Source organism: Prinia subflava, chromosome 30 (genome assembly GCF_021018805.1).
Source record: "Prinia subflava isolate CZ2003 ecotype Zambia chromosome 30, Cam_Psub_1.2, whole genome shotgun sequence".
In the NCBI taxonomy this organism is placed as follows: Eukaryota; Metazoa; Chordata; class Aves; order Passeriformes; family Cisticolidae; genus Prinia; species Prinia subflava.
The window spans coordinates 144702-164176 of record NC_086276.1 but is presented as its reverse complement, the minus strand read 5'-3'; the positions used below and the strand labels follow the sequence as shown (position 1 = coordinate 164176).

The 19475-nt window shown below is 54.3% G+C and overlaps 1 protein-coding gene across 1 annotated transcript in view; it reads left to right on the top strand.

Moving 5' to 3' along the window:
* Positions 1–19475, top strand: part of LOC134562675 (zinc finger protein 845-like) — a 32092-nt gene that overhangs the window by 8912 nt on the left and 3705 nt on the right. The window contains 8 exon segments of the mRNA XM_063420184.1: positions 11687–11781; positions 12461–12562; positions 13437–13489; positions 13619–13778; positions 16100–16275; positions 16596–18018; positions 18589–18598; positions 18930–19212. Coding sequence (XP_063276254.1) covers positions 11687–11781; positions 12461–12562; positions 13437–13489; positions 13619–13778; positions 16100–16275; positions 16596–18018; positions 18589–18598; positions 18930–19212 — 2302 coding nt within the window.

Below are 19475 nucleotides of genomic sequence, written 5' to 3'. Positions count from 1 at the left end.
CATCCAGGAATTTAAGATAGGAATGATTCCTCCCATTTAGATTGAAAAAGTGACATTTTGTGCTGATCTGGCCAAACGATGCCAATTTTGTTTGACCAGTGGGCAGGGTCAGCACCAAAGACACAGACATCCCCTGAAGGAATCAGTGTCATTTCCTACAGCTCAAAGCAGCAAAGGAGCACAAAAGGAGCAGCTCAGCAATGCCCCCAAGCATCACTACCAAAGATTGCCTGCAGTGATGAAGAAAGATCCATCACCAGTTCCCCTCAGACCTTCCCATCACCCACACCCACACATCAGCTGGGGGAAGCTGTCACAGCCAAGGACTGCAGAGCCACTCCTGGACACTGGGAATTTCTGCAGGTGCCTCCAGCCACAGGTGAGGCTCCAGCCTGGCTGCGAGAGGGCCCAGCTTTGATAGAGCTGAACAAACAAACTGACAGCACTTCTAGTGCAGGGACATCTGGTTTCATCCTCCTCTTGGGTCCCTCCCAAAGCCTGGCCAGGGCCCAAGGAGGAACCAAGGGAGTTGCTTTTGACCATACAGCCCCAGAAAAGGCCAGATGTCAGATTTCATGGCCTTATGTGGCTTCTAAATACAGAAAGGTCAAGACCTGTTTCTCTAAGGAATGGATACATCTAGTACAATGCTAATGACCATGCATATTTTGTTAAGGAGTAGATACAAAGATAACCTTTGGTTGGAAGGTTCATCCAGAGGTCACTTTTGGCTCAGGGCCTGTTGTTCAGGCCTCACTCAGGCCTCTTGTCCAGGCCTTGGCCCTTCAGGGTTTAGTGGTGGGCTTGGCAGTGCTGGCTTAAAACTTGCATTTGATGAGCCCAGAGGTCTTTTCCAGCAGAAAGGATTCTATATTTCCATGATTTTATCTGCTGCATTCAGTCAGGTCCATGTTAGCAGCATTACTTTGGTCAAAAAGTTCCCTCTTGCTCAGCTCTTGTGGCCTAAGGCTTCAGCTCCTTCAGCTCCTGGTGCAAAGCTGCTCATGCTGAACGAGACGACTCCGAGAGAAGAACACAGTTCATGCAATTCCTTCTGGGACACTGAGAGAGGAGGGTGTGGAAACAGGAGCATTGTTTGCTGTGGCCTCCTCTCTGCCCTTCACGCCTTTCAGCACTCAGAAACAGCCCAGAGCTTTCTCCAAGAGTGCAATGGAGCAGCTGTTCCTGCTCCCAGCTCTGGCTCCTCCCAGGCTCTGACCTTGCCTGGTTTTGTCCCTCTTGCTGTGCCCTCTGTTCCCCTGGGCTCAGTGGCTGCTGCCCAGGACAGTGGAAGTGGCACAGATCCAGTGGTGGAGACCCTCCTTTCTCTGCCCTTGGAGCTGCCTGCTCACAGCAGCCTTTTCCATCTGGAAGCTGCACATGGAGAGGGAGTCCTCACCTCTGTTCCTTGCACAAACCCCAGGAGCCCAGGGCTGCCATCTCAAGGCCCTGGTGGCCCTGAGGGCTCCCAGGTGCCTCAGGCTGCTGTGACACCCCTGCACACAGGAGGGAAGTGTGGCAGGGGCTGTGCTCAAAGTCAGCTCCATGTGCTGCTGCTGCTGTGGGGGTCATTTGTGCAGCACTGGCCCAGAGTGAGGGATCAGCTCCAGGCCCTGCTGCTGCTCCAGTTTGGTTGTTGCTGTCAGGGCCAGCAGAGGAAACCTGAAAGACATAAAAAATAGTAGATTGTGTTAAGGCAAATTCACAATATGTGAGTGTTTTAAAAATGGGAAAGCAGAGACTATATTTTGAGGAAGCGTTAATTCTACTACCAAACTGACTAGTTGAAGATCAATTGAACTTACCATTTCAAACCTGTCCATGGTGCCTGCAGAGGGGCTTTGCCAGCCCCTTGTGGCCTCTGAGGAGCAACTGGAGAGCAAGAGCTGGCAGGGAGCAGGCAGGACATGTGGGTGCAGTGGAGATGCAGCACCCGAGGACACCTTTTTGTTGTGCTACCTAGGAATTTTTGAATAAAAACTCTCTTAAACCTCAACTCCCTTGCAAGTTTCCCTTCTTTCCCGGTGGGATTCAGGTGCCTGGAGCAATGTGAGGGGCAGCGGGCCCAGCGTGGCCGAGAGCTGAGCCCAGCAGAGCCCTGGCAGAGCCCAGAGCAGCCTCAGCACCCCCAGAGCCCGGCTGGAAGGAGGCACTTGGAGCAGCAAGGGGCAGCAGCCCAGCCCTGGCTGCCTCTTCCTGGGACAGGACTCATCACCCCATCCCAGAGCCAAACTGGGCCTGGGCTGCTCCCCAGGGAAATGGGGGCTCTGCTGTGGAATGCGCAGCCTGGGGGGATTTGGCCATCCCGAGTCTGTGCAGGAGCAGAGCAGGGAGAACAGTGCAGTGCTGGGGTCACTTCTGAGGATGCTCTGCCCTTCTGCCAGTGCTCCTGTGGCTCCTGGGGGAGCTCGCAGTGCTGCATCCCTGTGGGCAGAAGGGCAGAGAGCCGGACTGCTCCACAGGCTCTGGACATCCTTTAAATAATATAGCAGCCAAAAATCTTTCCGGTGTGTGACACATTCAGCCCAGAAACATGTTTTTGTTTGTAATAATAGATTAGTACTGAACAAAGAAATGAAATTGATTCCATTTGTAATTGAGATGTATTTCATCCTTTTCCAAGGTTCTGGTCCCCTTCCTGCAGGGTAATTTCCTTTCCTCACCCACTCTGGGAGTTGAGCCCGTGAGGGCTGAAGGCCAGCCAGCTCCTGTTTACAATGAGTCAGGAATAAATTCAAAGCCATGGGGATCCTTCCTTAAGTTAGGTCGAGTTAGAAACCTCTACCCAGAAGACCCTGAGGTCGTTTTGTTAATTAGCCTCAGTTCTGTTCCCATATTGGCTACTTGTGTCCCTTATATGGTTCTGTTGCTGGAATGTTCCTTCCCTAAGGTTATAAATATTGCTGTACCCTCCGCTGTTCTGGCCTTCCCTTGGTTACCCCCATGGAGTTCTCCTGGATACTGCACACGGTTTTGGGGCACCGTCCCGATTTTCTTTTATCCCTTAATAAAGTGTTCTTTTTCTAGTGCCAAGCCTCATTCCCGTTCCTAATTATTTTTTCACCACCCTCTGCCCTGAAGTCAGGGCACCTAAAGGTTTGTTGCTGTTACCCTCACTACAACAACCCACTTTCTAATAGTTAGAAGGGAGTTAAGTGCACCGGAAAAGGCAACAGCTCCTGTTTCAAACAGCAGCAGCCACCACTGCAGGGAACCTGAAGTGCCCCCAGGCACATGTCTGCATTTGAAGGGTGAGCAGCTCTTGGGGACAGAGATCTCACACAACTTCTGAGGCTGTGAGAAACCCACAAGTGGCAAAGGATCATTGTGGGTCAACTCCTACTGAAATCCCATTCCCCCACAGCCTCCAAATGGGCAGGCAGGGCTGGGCTCTGGCAGGGTTCATCTTTGAGTACCTTGTGCTCCCTGGCATGTGAGTGATCATCTGAACTCTGGTACTGATTGATTGGGGTATGGCCGCTGAAGGAGAAGGGGGAATCTCTGGAGATAGGAAAGTCTCTGCTTCTCCTTTCTTCCTCCACAACCCCCTCTGCAAAGAGAAATGTCTGGGCTGGGTTTACATGGGACCCCTTCCCTCAGCCCAGTGTCTGACCCACTGTGTGGTCTGCAGGAGTCAAACCCACAGGGTTTCCAGTATCAGTCACCACAGGATCCCCTCACAGCAGGAGAAAGCACTGCTTGGAGTGGGGCTGGTGATCTGTGAACCATCCTGATTCCATCCACCCCACTCCTCTCAGCCACAGAGAGTAAAAGGATCCCAGGAACCCCACACTGTGCTCTACCAGATGCCAGCAGCATTCCCTGCTATAGCCTCAGTGATGCTGGATGACCTCCCCAATGAGGATCTCTGGCTGCTGATGGAATGTGTGGATGGAGGCCCTTCCCAGGAGGTTGTGGGGCTGAAGGAGAGATGGCAGCTGTCAGTCGGGAGGGCAGGGACCCTGCTTGTGAGTCCATTGGCTTGGGCTCAGGAAACATGGGGATCCAGGGGCTGGGAGAGGAGGAAATCTGGGAAAGGGGTTGCAGGGGTGTGTTGGTGCAGGATAAGGGGGTGCAGAAGTCCCAGAGCTGTGGAAGGAGATGCGAGAGGGTCCCAGTCCCCAGGAATGGGGATTCAAGGGGGTGCCAGGGGGATCCCCAAAGCCCCTCCCAGGCGGCAGCAGGAGCTAGGTAAGGAGATTTACAGAATCACTGGGATGGAAGAGCCCTCCAAGATTACTGAGTCCAACCCAGCCCTAATGCCTCATCCAAACCATGGCACCAAGTGCCACATGCAGTCTTTCTTTAAACACATCCAGGGATGGTGACTCCACCACCTCCCTGGGCAGACCATTCCAATACTTTATCACCCTTTCTGTAAAATGCTTTTTTGTAATGTCCAACCTATATGTCCCTTGGTGCAGCTGGAGATTGTGTCCTCTCGTTCTGGCTGTTGCTACCTGGAGAAAGAGACCAACCCCCACCTGACTACAGCCACCTTTCAGGAGACTGTACAGAGTGATAAGGTCACCTCTGAGTCTCATTTTCTGCAGGCTAAACAACCCCAGCTCCCTCAGCCATTCCTCACAGGCCTTGTGTTCCAAGCCTCTCACCTGCCTCGCTGCCTCCTCTAGACGTGCTCAAGCGTCTCAATGTCCTTCCTAAACTGAGGGGCCAGAGCTGGACACAGCACTCAAGGTGTGGCCTCACCAGTGCCCAGGACAGGGGAAGAACGACCTCCCTGCTCCTGCTGGCCACACTGCTCCTGACACAGGCCAGGATGCCCTTGGTCTTCTCGGCCACCAGGGCACACTGCTGGCTCATGTTCAGCTGGCTGTCCCCAGTGCCCCCAGGTCCCTTTCTGCCTGGGCACTGTCCAGCCACACCGTCCCCAGCCTGGACTGCTGCAGGGGGTTCCTGTGGCTAAAATGCAGGACCTGGCACTTGGACTTATTAAACTTCATCCCATTGGACTCTGCCCATCCATCCAACCCTTCCAGATCTCTCTGCAGAGCCCTCCTCCCTTCCAACAGATCGACACACGCTCCCAGCTTAGTGTCATCTGCAAATTTACTAATGAAAGACTCAATCCCCTCATCCATGTCACCAATAAAAATATTGAACAGAGCTTGACCCAGCACAGAGCCCTGAGGAACACCCCTGGTGCCTGGCTGCCAGCTGGATGCAGCACCATTCCCACCACTCACTGGGCCCGGCCATGCAGCCAGTTCCTGACCCAGCACAGAGTGCTCCTGTCCAAGCCGTGGGCTGCCAGCTTTTCCAGGAGTGTGCTGTGGGAGAAAAGGGGGTGACCCCGGCAAGGGGGGATATCACCGTGGAGGCCTAACCAGGAAAACAGGCTGGAGACACAGATCTGGGTGCAACAACAGCCACAGGGCAGAAGACCCGGTTTATTTACAAAAACCTATTTTTATACTTTTACTATGAGGCCTGTGGATTGGAGGAAGGAATTCCCACCTCCACATCACATTGGTGAAGGGGACTGTCACACAGTCTTGTTTGTCCCAGCAGAGAATGTAAAAACAATGGCTATGTTTATAGAACATAGCTGATGTTTCCATTAAAAGAGCGTGAGAAGGTACGAACTTCTCCTTTAATATGAGCGCTCAGCAAAACCGGGAAAAACTCATGGCAACATCTCACCCTTTTAAGTATATTAAAAAAGAAAACAAAAAAAGAAAAACGAACAATTCTATGACAGGAAAAAAGAAAGAAAAAAAGAAAAACCTGTATAAAGTTCACCGACCTTCATTTAGGTGACGGTGTGAGGGCTACATGTTGGTCTGATTCTGCCTTTGCTACCCAGGGTTTCACCCTGAACCCCTTGCAATAACTTGCTCAAAATATCTCGAGCATAGTCTAACATAATTCAACCAACACCCTCATATTTTTAAATTTTTATAAGATACAAGGGAATATACGGTGCAAAAGGCAGGAGCATTCCAAGAAAAATTTAACCACTCAATTGAAAATTCTGAACCCCAAAAGTTCTGTCCCAAAACCACAACCCCCAAACAACGTGCACTTTCCCCACAGAGGTCACAATGGCTACCAGACATAAAACTGAACCACAGCAAACAATTCCTCTGAGTCCATGATTAACAGTCTGCTGGCTCTCAGCATCACACTGCTTCAATCAGTCCTTGTCCAGCAGCTCCACAGGATCCAAAGTCTCTATGGAGGCCATATAGGAAAAGAGAAGATGCCAGTCCGTGTCCATGTCAATCAGATCTCGAAGAGGCTTCTGTGATGGGTGGCACTAGGGTGGCACAGGGTGCACAAGGTTTCAGGATCAAACAGGATCAGTCCAATGCACCTGAGGCAGCTCAGCAGACTTTCAGCGGCCGCCTTCTTAGCATGGATCGCAGAACCTGAGGATAGAGAACTTAGAAAACACAAATTGAGCAATTGACTTTTTCTCAAAGAATGCATGCAACATAGGATGTGGACGTAGAAACCCACTGCAAGGTCCAAAGAAAACTGACCATAGCTGTGTGGCAACATCAACACTTCCTACACTTGAGATGACGGCTGTAAACCAGCCAGAGAATTTTGCTCTTGTTCTAGAGCTTGGGAAACTGTTTCGTCCCCCTGACATCTTCGTCTTTTTCTTTGCCTCCGAGTTTTCGGGCTTGGCGTGGGCTCAGCATGACCCACTGCTTTGCAAGTTTCTACAGTATGGTCTGGATCCCCACATTGTGTGCAGAAAAACAAGGGAGTCACTTTCTGTGCCTCCTTTTCCTGTTCTCCACTAGGCTGAATATCTGCCTGTGTCTCATGTTCATCATTCCGCCTCTGTTCAGCCGGCTGTGAAGCAGCCGTTGGGGTCATCACCATAGAATCACAGGTGTCTAGAACTGCACAGGTCTGCATCATTTTCAGGACATTAGAAATCTCTGGAATGGTCCCCAGGAGCCTCTGGCAAGCAGAATTAGCATGGCTTCTTGCTAATTGCTCCAATAATATCAATCTTAAGGTACTATCTTTGACTGTCATCTCTAAAAATTTCACCAGACGCACTATAAATTCATGAAAAGCTTCCTCTGGCTTCTGTGCTATGTCTAAGAAGTCTTGCTTTGGGGAGAAGGATAACTTGGTTTTTATCAATGCAGATATCCCTATGTATCTGCACGAATCTAAAACAGTGCGAGAAAGGCCAGCTTGCACATCAGGGCAAGCATATTGACTCCTCCCCATAAGTAGGTCAGCTCCGACCCCAAACAAGGGATCGTCTCGAGGCAGGTGGCTATTTATGACAGCCATTTGTCCAGCTAGGGATTTCCAACTTTTCTCAAAGGTAAAAACCTGTTGAGGTTCAAGCATCACTGTTGCAAAACCTCTTATCTTATAAGGAAAGATCAGATTCTCAAATTCTGCACTGATCCATTGAATTGCCTCAGTGAAGCTTGTATTATTTTCTGCCACGTCCCTTAATAAGGGAAATGGGACTGCCCATGATGGGTCATCATGGCTATGATGTTGTGGAACCAAGCCCACAGGTCCCTGAACTGGCTCGGGCAAAGCTGCATCTGCAGGCAGCAGCTCTGTTATCTCAGCAGCCTGATTTGGCTGGGATGCAGGACTAAAAACCTCATCCGATTTCATGACAGGAAAAGCGTGCACATCAGACAACGCTTTTGCCCCGTTATCATCTCCCACAGCCGACCCGGCCCCGTAGGGGGGGCGGGAGGGGGACAGTGACTCGCTCAGACTCCTCTCTGAGCGGGGGGGCGATTGTCGCGCTGGGCAGGGGGGTGTGGCCGACGGGCCACGGCTTACAGCTCCTGCTCGGCCAGCCGATGGGTCGGTGGCCGGGGCCAGAGCCGGCGGCAGCTCTACGGCGTCAGCGCTCGGCCCCGTCCCCTCTGAACGGAGGGGGCGCGCGGCGGGGCCACGCGGCGGCGCAGGGGGGCTGTCCAGCGCGGGGGGGCTGCCCGATGCGGGGCGCGGCGGGACAGGACCCGCTCGTAGCAACCGGCATGGGGCGGGAACCGGGCGGGCGGGACTCGGTCGAGCCGGCGGCCTGCCCTCCGCGGGTTGCGCGGGAGGGAAAGGGGGGGGCGGCCCGGGCGACCCCGCGGTGAGCGGGGCCCAGGGCGGTGCGGGGGCCCCCCCTGCCGGGTTCCTCCGCTGGAGCGCACGCGGCGTGGTGGAGGGCGGGGCAGGGCCGGGCGGCGGCGGCTCCGCCGCGAGCGGCAGGAGGGGCCCAGCAGCCCCCACAGGCGGCGGCGGGGACCCGGCGCACGGCCGGGATCGCGAGGGGCGGGGCGCGGCCCCGGCGGAGCGGCGGCCCGGGGCGGTGCGAGCGATCCCCTGCGCTCGGCGTGGGACCCGATGCCGAGAGCTCCGCCCCCTGGCACCCCAGCTCCCCGCCCGCCCAACTGCTCGGGGAGCGGACCGAAAAAAGCTTCCCAGTCCTTCCAAAAACCCCGCTGGGTGCGCCCAACCCCCGACATGGGGGCTGGGATCTCCCGCATCGGCTCTAACCCTGCATCAGAGCAATCCTAGTCAGAAGCGACAGAGCTTGCAGGGGAGCCAGTCCTGCTTCCTGTCGAAAGCCCAGAATCAACTTCAAAGTCCTCCCCAGCCTCTTTTAGAAGTGGGAAGACTGTTCCCCAGGTCCCTAAGAGAGGGCTAGCTCTCATATTTCCGTTCAGAACGGATAAAAAAAGGTTTTCCCCCAGGGTTTTCCATGGGTCGATTGAGAGTGCTTTTTCAGCACTATAAAAAATTCCAAGTTTCTTTCCCCAGCTAAGCAGTTCTCTCACGTGTTTCCTGGTCAAGTCAGCGTCACGGGACAACAAAAAGGAGTGGAGCAGTTCCATCATCAATCGTTCCTCTGAGAACATCGTGGGTTTCTTCTTTTTGCAGCTGTAGAAGGCAGATTTTTTTCTTCTTTTTTCTTTTTCCTTTTTTTTTTTTTTCTTCTTTTTTCTTGCCTCACTAGCTTGCAACTTGACCACGTGAGCGCCAGTTATCACCGTGGAGGCCTAACCAGGAAAACAGGCTGGAGACACAGATCTGGGTGCAACAACAGCAGCAGGGCAGAAGACCCGGTTTATTTACAAAAACCTACTTTTATACTTTTCCTATGAGGCCTGTGGATTGGAGGAAGGAATTCCCACCTCCACATCACATTGGTGAAGGGGACTGTCACACAGTCTTGTTTGTCCCAGCAGAGAATGTAAAAACAATGGCTATGTTTATAGAACATAGCTGATGTTTCCATTAAAAGAGCGTGAGAAGGTACGAACTTCTCCTTTAATATGAGCGCTCAGCAAAACCGGGAAAAACTCATGGCAACAGGGGGACATGGGGGAGTCACACATGCTCCAAGAGGGGGACACGGCCCCCGGGGACCCCCCCTCACTTTCTCCTACAGGTGGAGGCTGAGCCTCAGCCCAGGCAGACAAGGCCCAGCATGAAGCCCCCAAGCCCCGGGAGCATCTTGGGGCGGCAGCTCTGGGGATGGGAGGGGCAGGATCCGGGAAACGGCGGCGCCTGCCAGGAAGGGACAGGGATGGACTGGGACAGGCTGCGATGGACTGGGACAGGCTGCGATGGACTGGGACACTGGCATATACTGGGATACATCAGTCCCAGGACTGGCACCCACTGGGAGCAGGATCAGAGCACACTGGCACACAGCAGGACAACAACTTGGCAACAGGGATCATAGTGGCAGCAACTGGGATATACTGGGAGTGACTGGGATCATACTGGTGGAAACTGAGACTTCCTGGGCCAAGTGGCTGTAACTGGCAATGACTATGACTATGCTGGTGGCAACTGGGATATACTGGGAGTGTCTGTAACTACACTGGGGGTGACTGGGAACACACTGAGAGTAACTGGCAGTAATGGGGTCTACACTGGAGGCAACTGGGATTGACTGGGACCATGCTGGGGGAGACTGGGATCACATTGGGATCATTCTTGGAACGACTGGATCTATGGTAGTGGCAACTGAGAGCAACTGGGATTAGACTGGAAGAAACTGGAAGCAATTAGGACCATGCTGGGAGTGACTGGGATGACCATGGCATCAGAACAGGATAATACTGGGATTGACTGGGTCTGCTAGAGGCAACTGGGACTGCACTGGGACAAAATGGGACCATGCTGGGGACAACTGGGATCATACTAGGAGCAACTGGGACCACATTGAGGGTGACTGGTGTCATTCCAGGATCATACTGGAAGTGACTAGGAGCATGCTGATGGCAACTGGTATCATATTGGGGCAACTGGGATATACAGGGAGTGACTGGAATCATGCTGGAATTGCCGTGAGCAACTGGAATCCTGTTGGAAACTACTGGGAGCAACTGGGAGTGAGTGGAAGCACACTGGGGGATATGGGGAGATACTGGCAGTGACTGGGATCAGAGAAGAACCGTAAAGGAACACTACTGGGAATATGTGGGAGTGACTAGGATAGTACTGGGAGTGACTGGAACCATACTGGGGACTGGGAGCAACTGTGACCATGCTGGGGGCAAATGGCATCATACTGAGAGTGACTGGGTTCATACTGCAATCATACTGGGAAGGACTGGAGCCAGAGTGGCAGTGACTGAGATGATACTAGGGGTGACTGGAACCCTGTTGGGAGCGGCTGGAACCATGCTGGGATTGAATGGGAACACCTGGGACCATGCTGGGATCACAGTGGGATCATAGTGGGAGTGACTGGGCTGGTACTGGGATCATACTGAGTGTCACTGAAAGTGACTGGGATCATACTGGGGGTGACTGGGAGCCACAGGGCCCATGCTGGGAGTGACCTGGGCCCCTCCTCTGGGTGGAACTGGGGGAACTGGCCCAGCTGGGGCTCAGGATTGTTCTCCCCCAGGACTTCCCCAGGTGCTCCTGCCATCCCTGGTCTCACAGAGCCAAGGGACAGGGGACAGCTGAGGGACAGGGGACAGCCGAGGGACAAGGGACAGCCAGGGAACACGGCCTGGCCAAGGGACACTGAGCTCCAGCACTCTGAGCTGTTGTGCCCGGGCTGTTGCCCTTGGGCTCCCAGCACAGGCCAAGGGGGAGAAGCCCCTCCAGAAACTGTTGTTTGCTTGAAGCTTTGCTCTTGGACATTCCCAAGGAGCCCCTGCAGGGGCTGCAGCCCGGCCGGGTGCCCGGGGCCACCAAAGCCACTGCGGCAGTGCCCTCCTGCCCCGGGCAGGGCAGAGAACACCCAAGGAAAGGCTCGTGCTGGGCTCAGGGCAGGGACAGGGCACTCTCCTGGCACTGCCACGGGCACAACAGAGCCACCCTGGGGACAGGACTGGGATTTGTGTCCCATGGAATCCTAGCAGGGATTCCTTCTCATTTCACTGCTGTCTATGCATTGGTCATCAATTCAAATCATTTCCCCATGGAATTCCCATGGCAGTGGGTTGGAGAGGAGATCCATCTATGGAATTATCACATGACTGGGATGGGAGTGAGATCCAGCCATAGAAATTCCATGGGAATTTCTGCATTCTCAAGTCCTCCATTCCAGAATTCCAACATTCCCGCAGGAATTCCCCTCCCTCTCCCACACCCACCTTTGCGCTCCACAGACTCACGGACATATCTGATGTATTTTGGGAGATCTTCCACACCGGTGTGTCCCAGGTAATGCTTCATCTGCTCCACCGTGATCCCTCTGGATTCCCAGCACCTCTGGGTGATCCAGGTGGCACCAATGGACACTGCAAAGCTCCCAGATCCCAGCTGGAAGGAGATGAAATCCCACCCGTCGGAGCTGTACCGGTGGGATCCAGGGATGCTTCACTGGACAAGAGGTCACAGCTGGAAACCACCTGCACGCTGTGGAGACCTGGGAAGGAAGGGAGAATGGAGCCATGGAGATGTGTCCCAGCCCCACAGAGCCCCTTGGAGCTCCCTGGATTCCCATTCCAGCCCCACAGATCCCATCCCAGCCCCTCAGAGTCCTCCACTCCCACAGATCCCAGCCTAGCCCCCGGCTCCCTCTAGTCACCCCTGGCTCTGGTGGCACCAGCCCCGTCTCCAGGTCACTGTCGGCCAAGTGCTGGTTCCTGTCCTTGAGCCAGCTCAGCTATCCCAATGTCCCAGCTCTGGCTATCCCAATATCCCAGCTCTGGCTATCCCAAAATCTCAGCACTGGCTATCCCAATGTCCCAGCTCTGCCTAGCCCAATGTCCCAGCTCTGCCTAGCCCAATGTCCCAGCTCTGCCTATCCCAGTATCCCAGCTCTGCCTGTCCCAATGTCCCAACTCTGCCTATCCCACTATCCCAGCTCTGCCTATCCCAGTATCCCAGCTCTGCCTGTCCCAATGTCCCAACTCTGCCTATCCCAATATCCCAGCTCTGCCTATCCCAATGTCCCAGCTCTGGCTATCCCAGTGTCCCAGCTCTGGCTATCCCAGTGTCCCAGCTCAGCTCCCGCTGCCATCTCCACTCTCTGCAGCTCCATCCGGCCCCGCTCGCTGTCCCAGCGCTCACAGGGGGTCCCGCCCACAATCAAGGACTGGGGGACCCCTGGGTCGGGCTCTGACAGCGCCGCTTCCAGGTATTGCAGGCAGTGGGACACTGGGGGGACACAGAGATTTGGGGGAGCTGGGGGACTGAATGGGAGAGTTTGGGATCCAGGGGGGTCAACAGGTCAAGGAAAGGAGGGACTTGAAGAGCTGGGAAGGAGGTTCAGGGGCTCAGAGTCAAGGAAAGGGGAGTGCAGGGACTGGGAGAGGTGGGATGGGGTGTCCAGGGAATCCTGTGCCCAGCAAAGGGGGTGCCAGGGCTCCTCAGGGTGAGGAAAGGAGGGGCTGCGGGCTGGGAAATGCAGGAATGGGGGCCCAGGGGTCCCAGAGTCAAGGAAAAGGGTGGATCTGGGGGCTGGGAAAGGCGGGGTGGCCAGGAAAAGGTTGAGTTGGTGCCGGATAAGGGGGTGCAGGGGGGGGTCTCAGTGCTGGGCAAAGAGATAAAAGGGTGTCTCAGTTCTCAGGAATGGTGGTCAGGGGAATCTCAGGGTCAAGAAAATGGGGGGCAAGGACTGGGAGAGGTAGAAGGGAGTTCCAGGGGGTCCTTGGGCCCAGGAAAAGGGAGTCCAGGGTTTCCCAAAACAGGAGGGTCACAGGCTGGGGAAACCCGGGATATTCGGGAAGAGGGAGTTCAGGGGGTCTCTGGTTTTGCAGAAAGATGGGGCTGGGGGCTGGGAAAGGCAGGAATGGGAGTCCAATACATTCCAGGGCATCCCAGGGTCAAGCACACAGGAAGTCTGGAGGCTGGGAGACATGGGATGACCGGGAAAAGGGGAGCAGGGGGTCCTGATGTCCAGAAAAAGGGGATTCAGGGGGCTCCCTGTACAGGATAAGGGGAGGAGGGGGGTCCCGGTCCCGTTCAGGGTCCCGTTGCCGGAGGTCCCACTCCCCCCTCGCCGCCCCCAGCAGCGCCCCCAGCCCCAGCGCTGGAGCCATCGCGCTGCTCCTACTCACTCCCAGTATCATCCCAGTATGATCCCAGTCACTCCCAGTGATCCCAGCCCAGTCACTCCCAGTGATCCCACTCCTGCCATCCCCCAACCCTCTCTGCCTTCCCACCTGGCCCGGCTCCATTCCCGCTCCCCCAGCGGGCTGCGACGGGTCCGGGGAACGGGGGAGGAGGAGGACGGAGGGAGGGAGGAAGAGGCGGAGCGGCAGGAGGAAGCGGGAGGAGAGAACGAGCGGAGGAACCGCGCGGCTCCAGCGCTCCCTGAACTCGCAGCCCCCCGGACCGCCCCCATCCCGCAGGTGCCCGGGGAGGGGGAGCTCGCCCCAAATATCCCGGGGAGGTCCCTGGGTTTGGGGTTTTTTGGGGGGCTGATGTTTGGAGCTTGTAGGGCTCCAAAGCCGAGGTGCAGACGCCCCTCGAGGGGACATCGGGGGCTCCCGGGAGGTGTTTTTGGGGTGTCCCGGTGGCGGCAGAGCCCCGTTGGGGGTCGGGGGGATGCGGGTCCCCTCGCGGTGGGGGTTGGGCTTCCCGGGCCGGGCCCTCCGAGCTCTGCCGGGGCCACGTGGGGAGCGCGCGGGAGCGGCGGGGCCGGGGGGACACCGGGTTTGGGCACAGCCATGCCCAGAGTGACTCCCTGGAACTCCCAGTGTGCGCCCAGTTACTCCCAGTTATACCCTGTATGGTTCCAGTCACGGCCAGCACCTCTCCAGTCTCTCCCAGTCTGATTCCAGTCTGATCCCAGTCACTCTCAGATACTCCCAGTACTATTTCAGTCACTCCCAGTGTTAAAAATAAGACGCTTGACACGGCCAATATATCAAGCAGCAATTTAATAATTAATTAATTAACATGGTAAAGTGTGAGCAAAGAGGCAGCGCTGGGTACAGTGGCAGGGGTTTTCCCTTCCAACTGCACACCCATTGCTGGTTTTGATGGTATTTTATACATATTCATAAGCTTTCTCAGCAGTTTCCATTTCTAGTTTTAACGTCACAATTCAATACCTAACAGCCATAAATCTATAGATTGTCCTGTATAATTCTATGGACCATTGTGATCTATTCTGATATTTCAATACTCCAGGATGTACTTCCAGGATATGTTTTTCCAGGTGGTGGGATCTGGCTTCCAGATATGGGGGTCCCATCTCTATTCCCAGATCCATCAATCTCGGGCAGTGATGTCCAGTTTCCTTCTCTAGGAGCCATGAATCAGTGAGCTGAAGTCTTGTCTTCGTGTCCAGGATGTTTTCCCACCTTCTGTGAAGGCTTGAGCCCCCTCCTCACTTCCTTCTTTTGTCTAAAAAAAAGCCTTTTTACAATCTAAAACTACAGTTTAAAATTCTTTAATACAAAGCAAGCTTCTACAGTTACAATTAAAAGACACCTATTACAGAATAGCTTGAGACTCATAATAGGTAATTGCAAGCAAAAGATTTATTCAAAAACTTCCCTCCTATGCTTTCCTCAGCTGTTTATTAGAACTCATCTTTTATAACTGTCCCATTGTTGTGTTCTACAACTACAATTACACAGATTTTCTTCATTTCCCTGACACGAAACATAACTTTGTATTTCACACCAGTATGATCCCAGGCAGTTCTAGTAGGATCCCAGTATGACCCCGACATGGGCACAGCTGCTCCCATGATCATGCACTGTGGTTCCAGATGCTCCCATTTACCCCCACTGTGGTTTCAGTCTCTCCCAGTGTATCCCAGTTGCTGCCAGCATTTTCCCAGTCACACCAAGATACTCAGATTTTCTTCAAGCCTTATTCCAGTTGCTCACAGCATTCCCAGTCACCCTCAGTGCTGTCCCAGTCTCCCCGAGCATCGCCCAGCTGCTCCCGCTCTGATCCCAGTAGGATCCCAATTGTCCCCATGGTTCCAGTGTCTCCCTGTTCCTCCCAGTGTGATCTCAGTTGCCCCGGTGTAGACCCAGTGAGTCCGTAGATGATTCCAGTCCCTCCCAGCATGGTCCCAGTCCTGCCCAGTTGCCCCCAATGAAGATCCAGTCACCCCCACTCCCAGTGTCCCCCAGCATGGTCGCAGTTGTTCCCAGTGTGGTCCTGGCTTTTCCAACAAGGTTTTAGACCCCTTTGGGTGATTTTAGGCCAAATCTGGTGGCGTCAAGTCTCCTTTGGGGGATTTTGGGATAACCTGGGAAGTTTCAGGGTGGATTTTAGATCGCTTAGGAGGATTTTAGGCATATTTGCATGGGGTTTAGCTATGTTTGGCTGATTTTGGGCCAAATCTGGAATGTTTTAGGGTTAACTCCATGTTCCTTTAGGTGATTTTAGCTCAACCTAGGTACTTTCAGGGTGGATTTTAGGGATTTTGGAGATTTAAAAGGTAATTTGAGGACATTTTGTGAGGGTTTTAAATTAGGCGCCTTTGGTTGGATTTTAGATCCCTCTGGATGATTTTAACCCCATTTTGTTGATTTTAGGTCAACCATGGGGATTTCGGGTGGATTTTAGGTCCGTTTGAATTACTTTATGCCTCTTTGTGTGATTATAGGCCAAACCAAGCCCTTTTAGGACCGCACGTCCCCTTGGCCTAGCTCCTTTCCCTCATAATTCCCACCCTGTCCTTGACCCCTCCCCTTTCTCCGCACAGTTCCCGCCCTTTCATTGACCCCGCTCCCGGGGTTCAGAACGGGGGAGGAGGAGGAGGGAAGGAGGAAGAGGTGGAGCGGCAGCAGGGAGCAGGAGGAGAAGGGCAGAGGAGGCAGAGGCGGCTCCCGCGCTCCCTGAACTCGCAACACGGCCAGAAACATTGCCTGGATCCCGCAGGTGCCTTGGGAGCGGGAGCTTGCATCAGATATCCCAGAGGGAGTCCCTGGGTTTGGGGTTTTTGGATTTGGCCGGAAGTGGCTGCTCCCAGTATGAGCCCAGTTGCCCCCCCGTGTGGTTCAAGTTTCCTCAGCATTCCCAGTATGAGCCCAGTCTCTCCCAGTATGCCTAAGTGGGGAGACAGAAGAGGGGGGAGCTTTTCGGGTTCCTGGCACTCCCAGCAGCCTGGAGAGGGCAGGGACCAAGCAGATGGGGGATCTCCTTCCCCTTCCCTGTGGCACGGAGACAAATCCCATCCTCTCCTTGTCCTTCCTCCCCAGACAAGGAGCTGAGCATGGAGACCAAGGAGGACAAATCCCCGCAGCAGAACCTCGTGGGAGAGGCCATTCGGAGCGGTGCCACAGTGCAGAAATCCAATGGGAAGGAAGATCCCTGGAGATCCCTCACGAGGAGGAGCTGCAAACGCAGATCGGGGGAATGTGAGGAGGAAAGATCCACCCTGTGCCAGGAAGGCGTCCAGAGATGGAACCAGAGCTCAGAGCTGGTGGCCCATGAGCAGCTTCCTGATGGGGAGAAGCCCCACAAGTGCTCTGAGTGTGGGAAGAGCTTCAGCAAGAGGTCCAACCTGATCTGTCACCAGAGGATCCACACTGGGGAGAGGTCCCACAAGTGCGGGGAATGTGGGATGAGCTTCAGCCGGAGGGAACACCTGATTGGCCACCAGAGGATCCACACCGGGGAACGGCCCTATGAGTGTGCAGAGTGTGGGAAGAGCTTCAGAGAGAGGAAACACCTCATTTGTCACCAAAAGATCCACACAGAGGAACGGCCCTACAAATGTGGGGAATGTGGGAAGAGCTTCAGGCAGCGTACCAACCTGATCCTCCACCAAAAGATCCACACTGGGGAGAGGCCCTACAAGTGTTCCGAGTGTGGGAAGGGGTTTCGGATCAGCACCCAGCTCCTTCTACATCAGCAGACACACACAGAGGAGAGGCCATTCCACTGCCCTGACTGTGGGAAGGGCTTCAAGGACAACTCCAGTCTCACCATCCACCAGCGCATCCACACTGGTGAGAGGCCCTATGAGTGTGATAAATGCAGGAAGAGGTTTCGGACCAGCTCCCATCTTCGCCTGCACCAGCGCACACACACGGAGGAGAGGCCCTTCCGCTGCCCCGACTGTGGGAAGGGCTTCAAGGTGAACTCCATCCTCAAGAAGCACCGGCGCATTCACAGCGGGGAGAGACCCCACGAGTGTGAGGAATGTGGGATGAGCTTCAGCCGGAGGGAACACCTGATCCGTCACCAGAGGATCCACACTGGGGAACGGCCCTACAAGTGTGGGGGATGTGGGATGAACTTCAGCCAGAGGGCACACCTGATCCAGCACCAGAACATCCACACTGGGGAATGGCCCTACAAGTGTGGGGAATGTGGGAAGGGCTTCAGCTGCCGTTCCCACCTTGTCATCCACCAGCGCACGCACACGGGGGAGAGGCCCTATGAGTGTGATAAATGCAGGAAGAGGTTTCAGACGAGCTCCAGTCTCCTCGTGCACCAGCACACGCACACGGAGGAGAGGCCCTTCCGCTGCCCCGACTGTGGGAAGGGCTTCCAGCACAAGTCCAACCTCATCAAGCACCAGCGCATCCACACTGGGGAGAGGCTCCACGAGTGTCCCTAGTGTGGGAAAAGCTTCTCCAGGACCTCTATCTTGACCCAGCAGCAAAGGAAGCACTGGTAAGGGAAGCCTTGCAAGTGCTCCCAGTGCAGGAAGACTTTTATGCGCTGCTGCAGCTCCACCCCCCACTGGAAGAGCCATGTTGGACAGAGCCCTGGTGACCCACATTCCCTGTGATCCATGTTGGGAAGACATCTGTCTGGTTGTCCTTTTTTTAGCCTTCATTTTTTTCTCTTCTCCTACTCTTTGAACTTCAAACCCCAAAAGCGATCTGTCTGTCACCTCAAAAGCACTTCAGTCCCCCTCCCCCTGGAAACAACTCAATCTCACCTCAAGGTGCTGGTTTTAGTCCCGGATTGCTCCCAGTGCCAATCTCTCTCTCAGTCTCAGTCCTGGAGCAGTGCCACTCTCGGTGCTGGTTCCGGTGCCGGTCCTAGTCTCAGTCTTGGTCCCAGTGCCAATTGTGGTGCTGGTTTTAGTTTTTGTCTTGGTCCAAGTCAACACATTCCAGTGCCAGATTGGTGCTGGTCTCAGTTCTGGTCTCGGTCTCAATCTTGGTGCTGGTGTCTGCTGTGGTGTTAGTCTCAGACCCGCTGCCAGAGATTTTAGCCTCATTTTGGTGATTTTAGGCCAAACCAGGTACTTTCAGGGTGGATTTTATGCCCTTTTGGGAGATTTAAGGGTGATTTTTGGGCATTTTCAGTGGGTTTTAAAAGACTTTGGGCAATTTCAGGGCTCTTTTGGTTGGATTTTAGACTCCTTTGGATAATTTTAGCAGCATTTGCTGATTTTAGGCCAAACCATTTGGATTTAGGGTAGGATTTTAAAGCCCTGTGTTTTATTTTAGGCCACTTTGTTGGCATTTTTGGCCTCTTTGGTTGATTTGAGACCAGACCTGATCAATGATAAGGTGGATTTCAGGTCTGTTTTGTTGATTTTAGGCCAAACCAGGCCATGTTTTAACCACTAGTCCCCATGGGCATGCCCCTCTCCTCTCACAGTTCCCAGCCCTTCTTTACCCCGCCCCTTTCCCTTCATATTTCCCGGCTTTTCGTTGATCCCGCCAATTTCCCCTCACACTTTCTGCCCCCGCCCCCACAGTTCGGGGTTGGGAACGGGGGGAGGAGGAGGAGGGCAGGAGGAAGAGGCGGAGCGGCAGCAGGGAGCAGGAGGAGAAGGGCAGAGGAGGCAGAGGCGGCTCCAGCGCTCCCTGAACTCGCAGCACGCCTGGCGAGCATCGACCCATCCCGCAGGTACCCGGGGAGTGGGAGCTCGACCCAAATATCCTGGGGAATCCCTGGGTTTGGGGTTTTCATGATCCAGCCAATGTGGGCTAAGATCGTGATGGTTCGTTTTTAATCTCAAAATGCAAAAGACACACAAGGGGACTTCAAATTAATCACATCAGCGGTGCACTTCATTGAGTGCCAACAGCATCCGTGTGTGATAGGTGCAGAGGAAAAAAGAAACAAAGGATAGTGAGAAAAAGAATGGGGGGGAAATCGCCACCAACAGG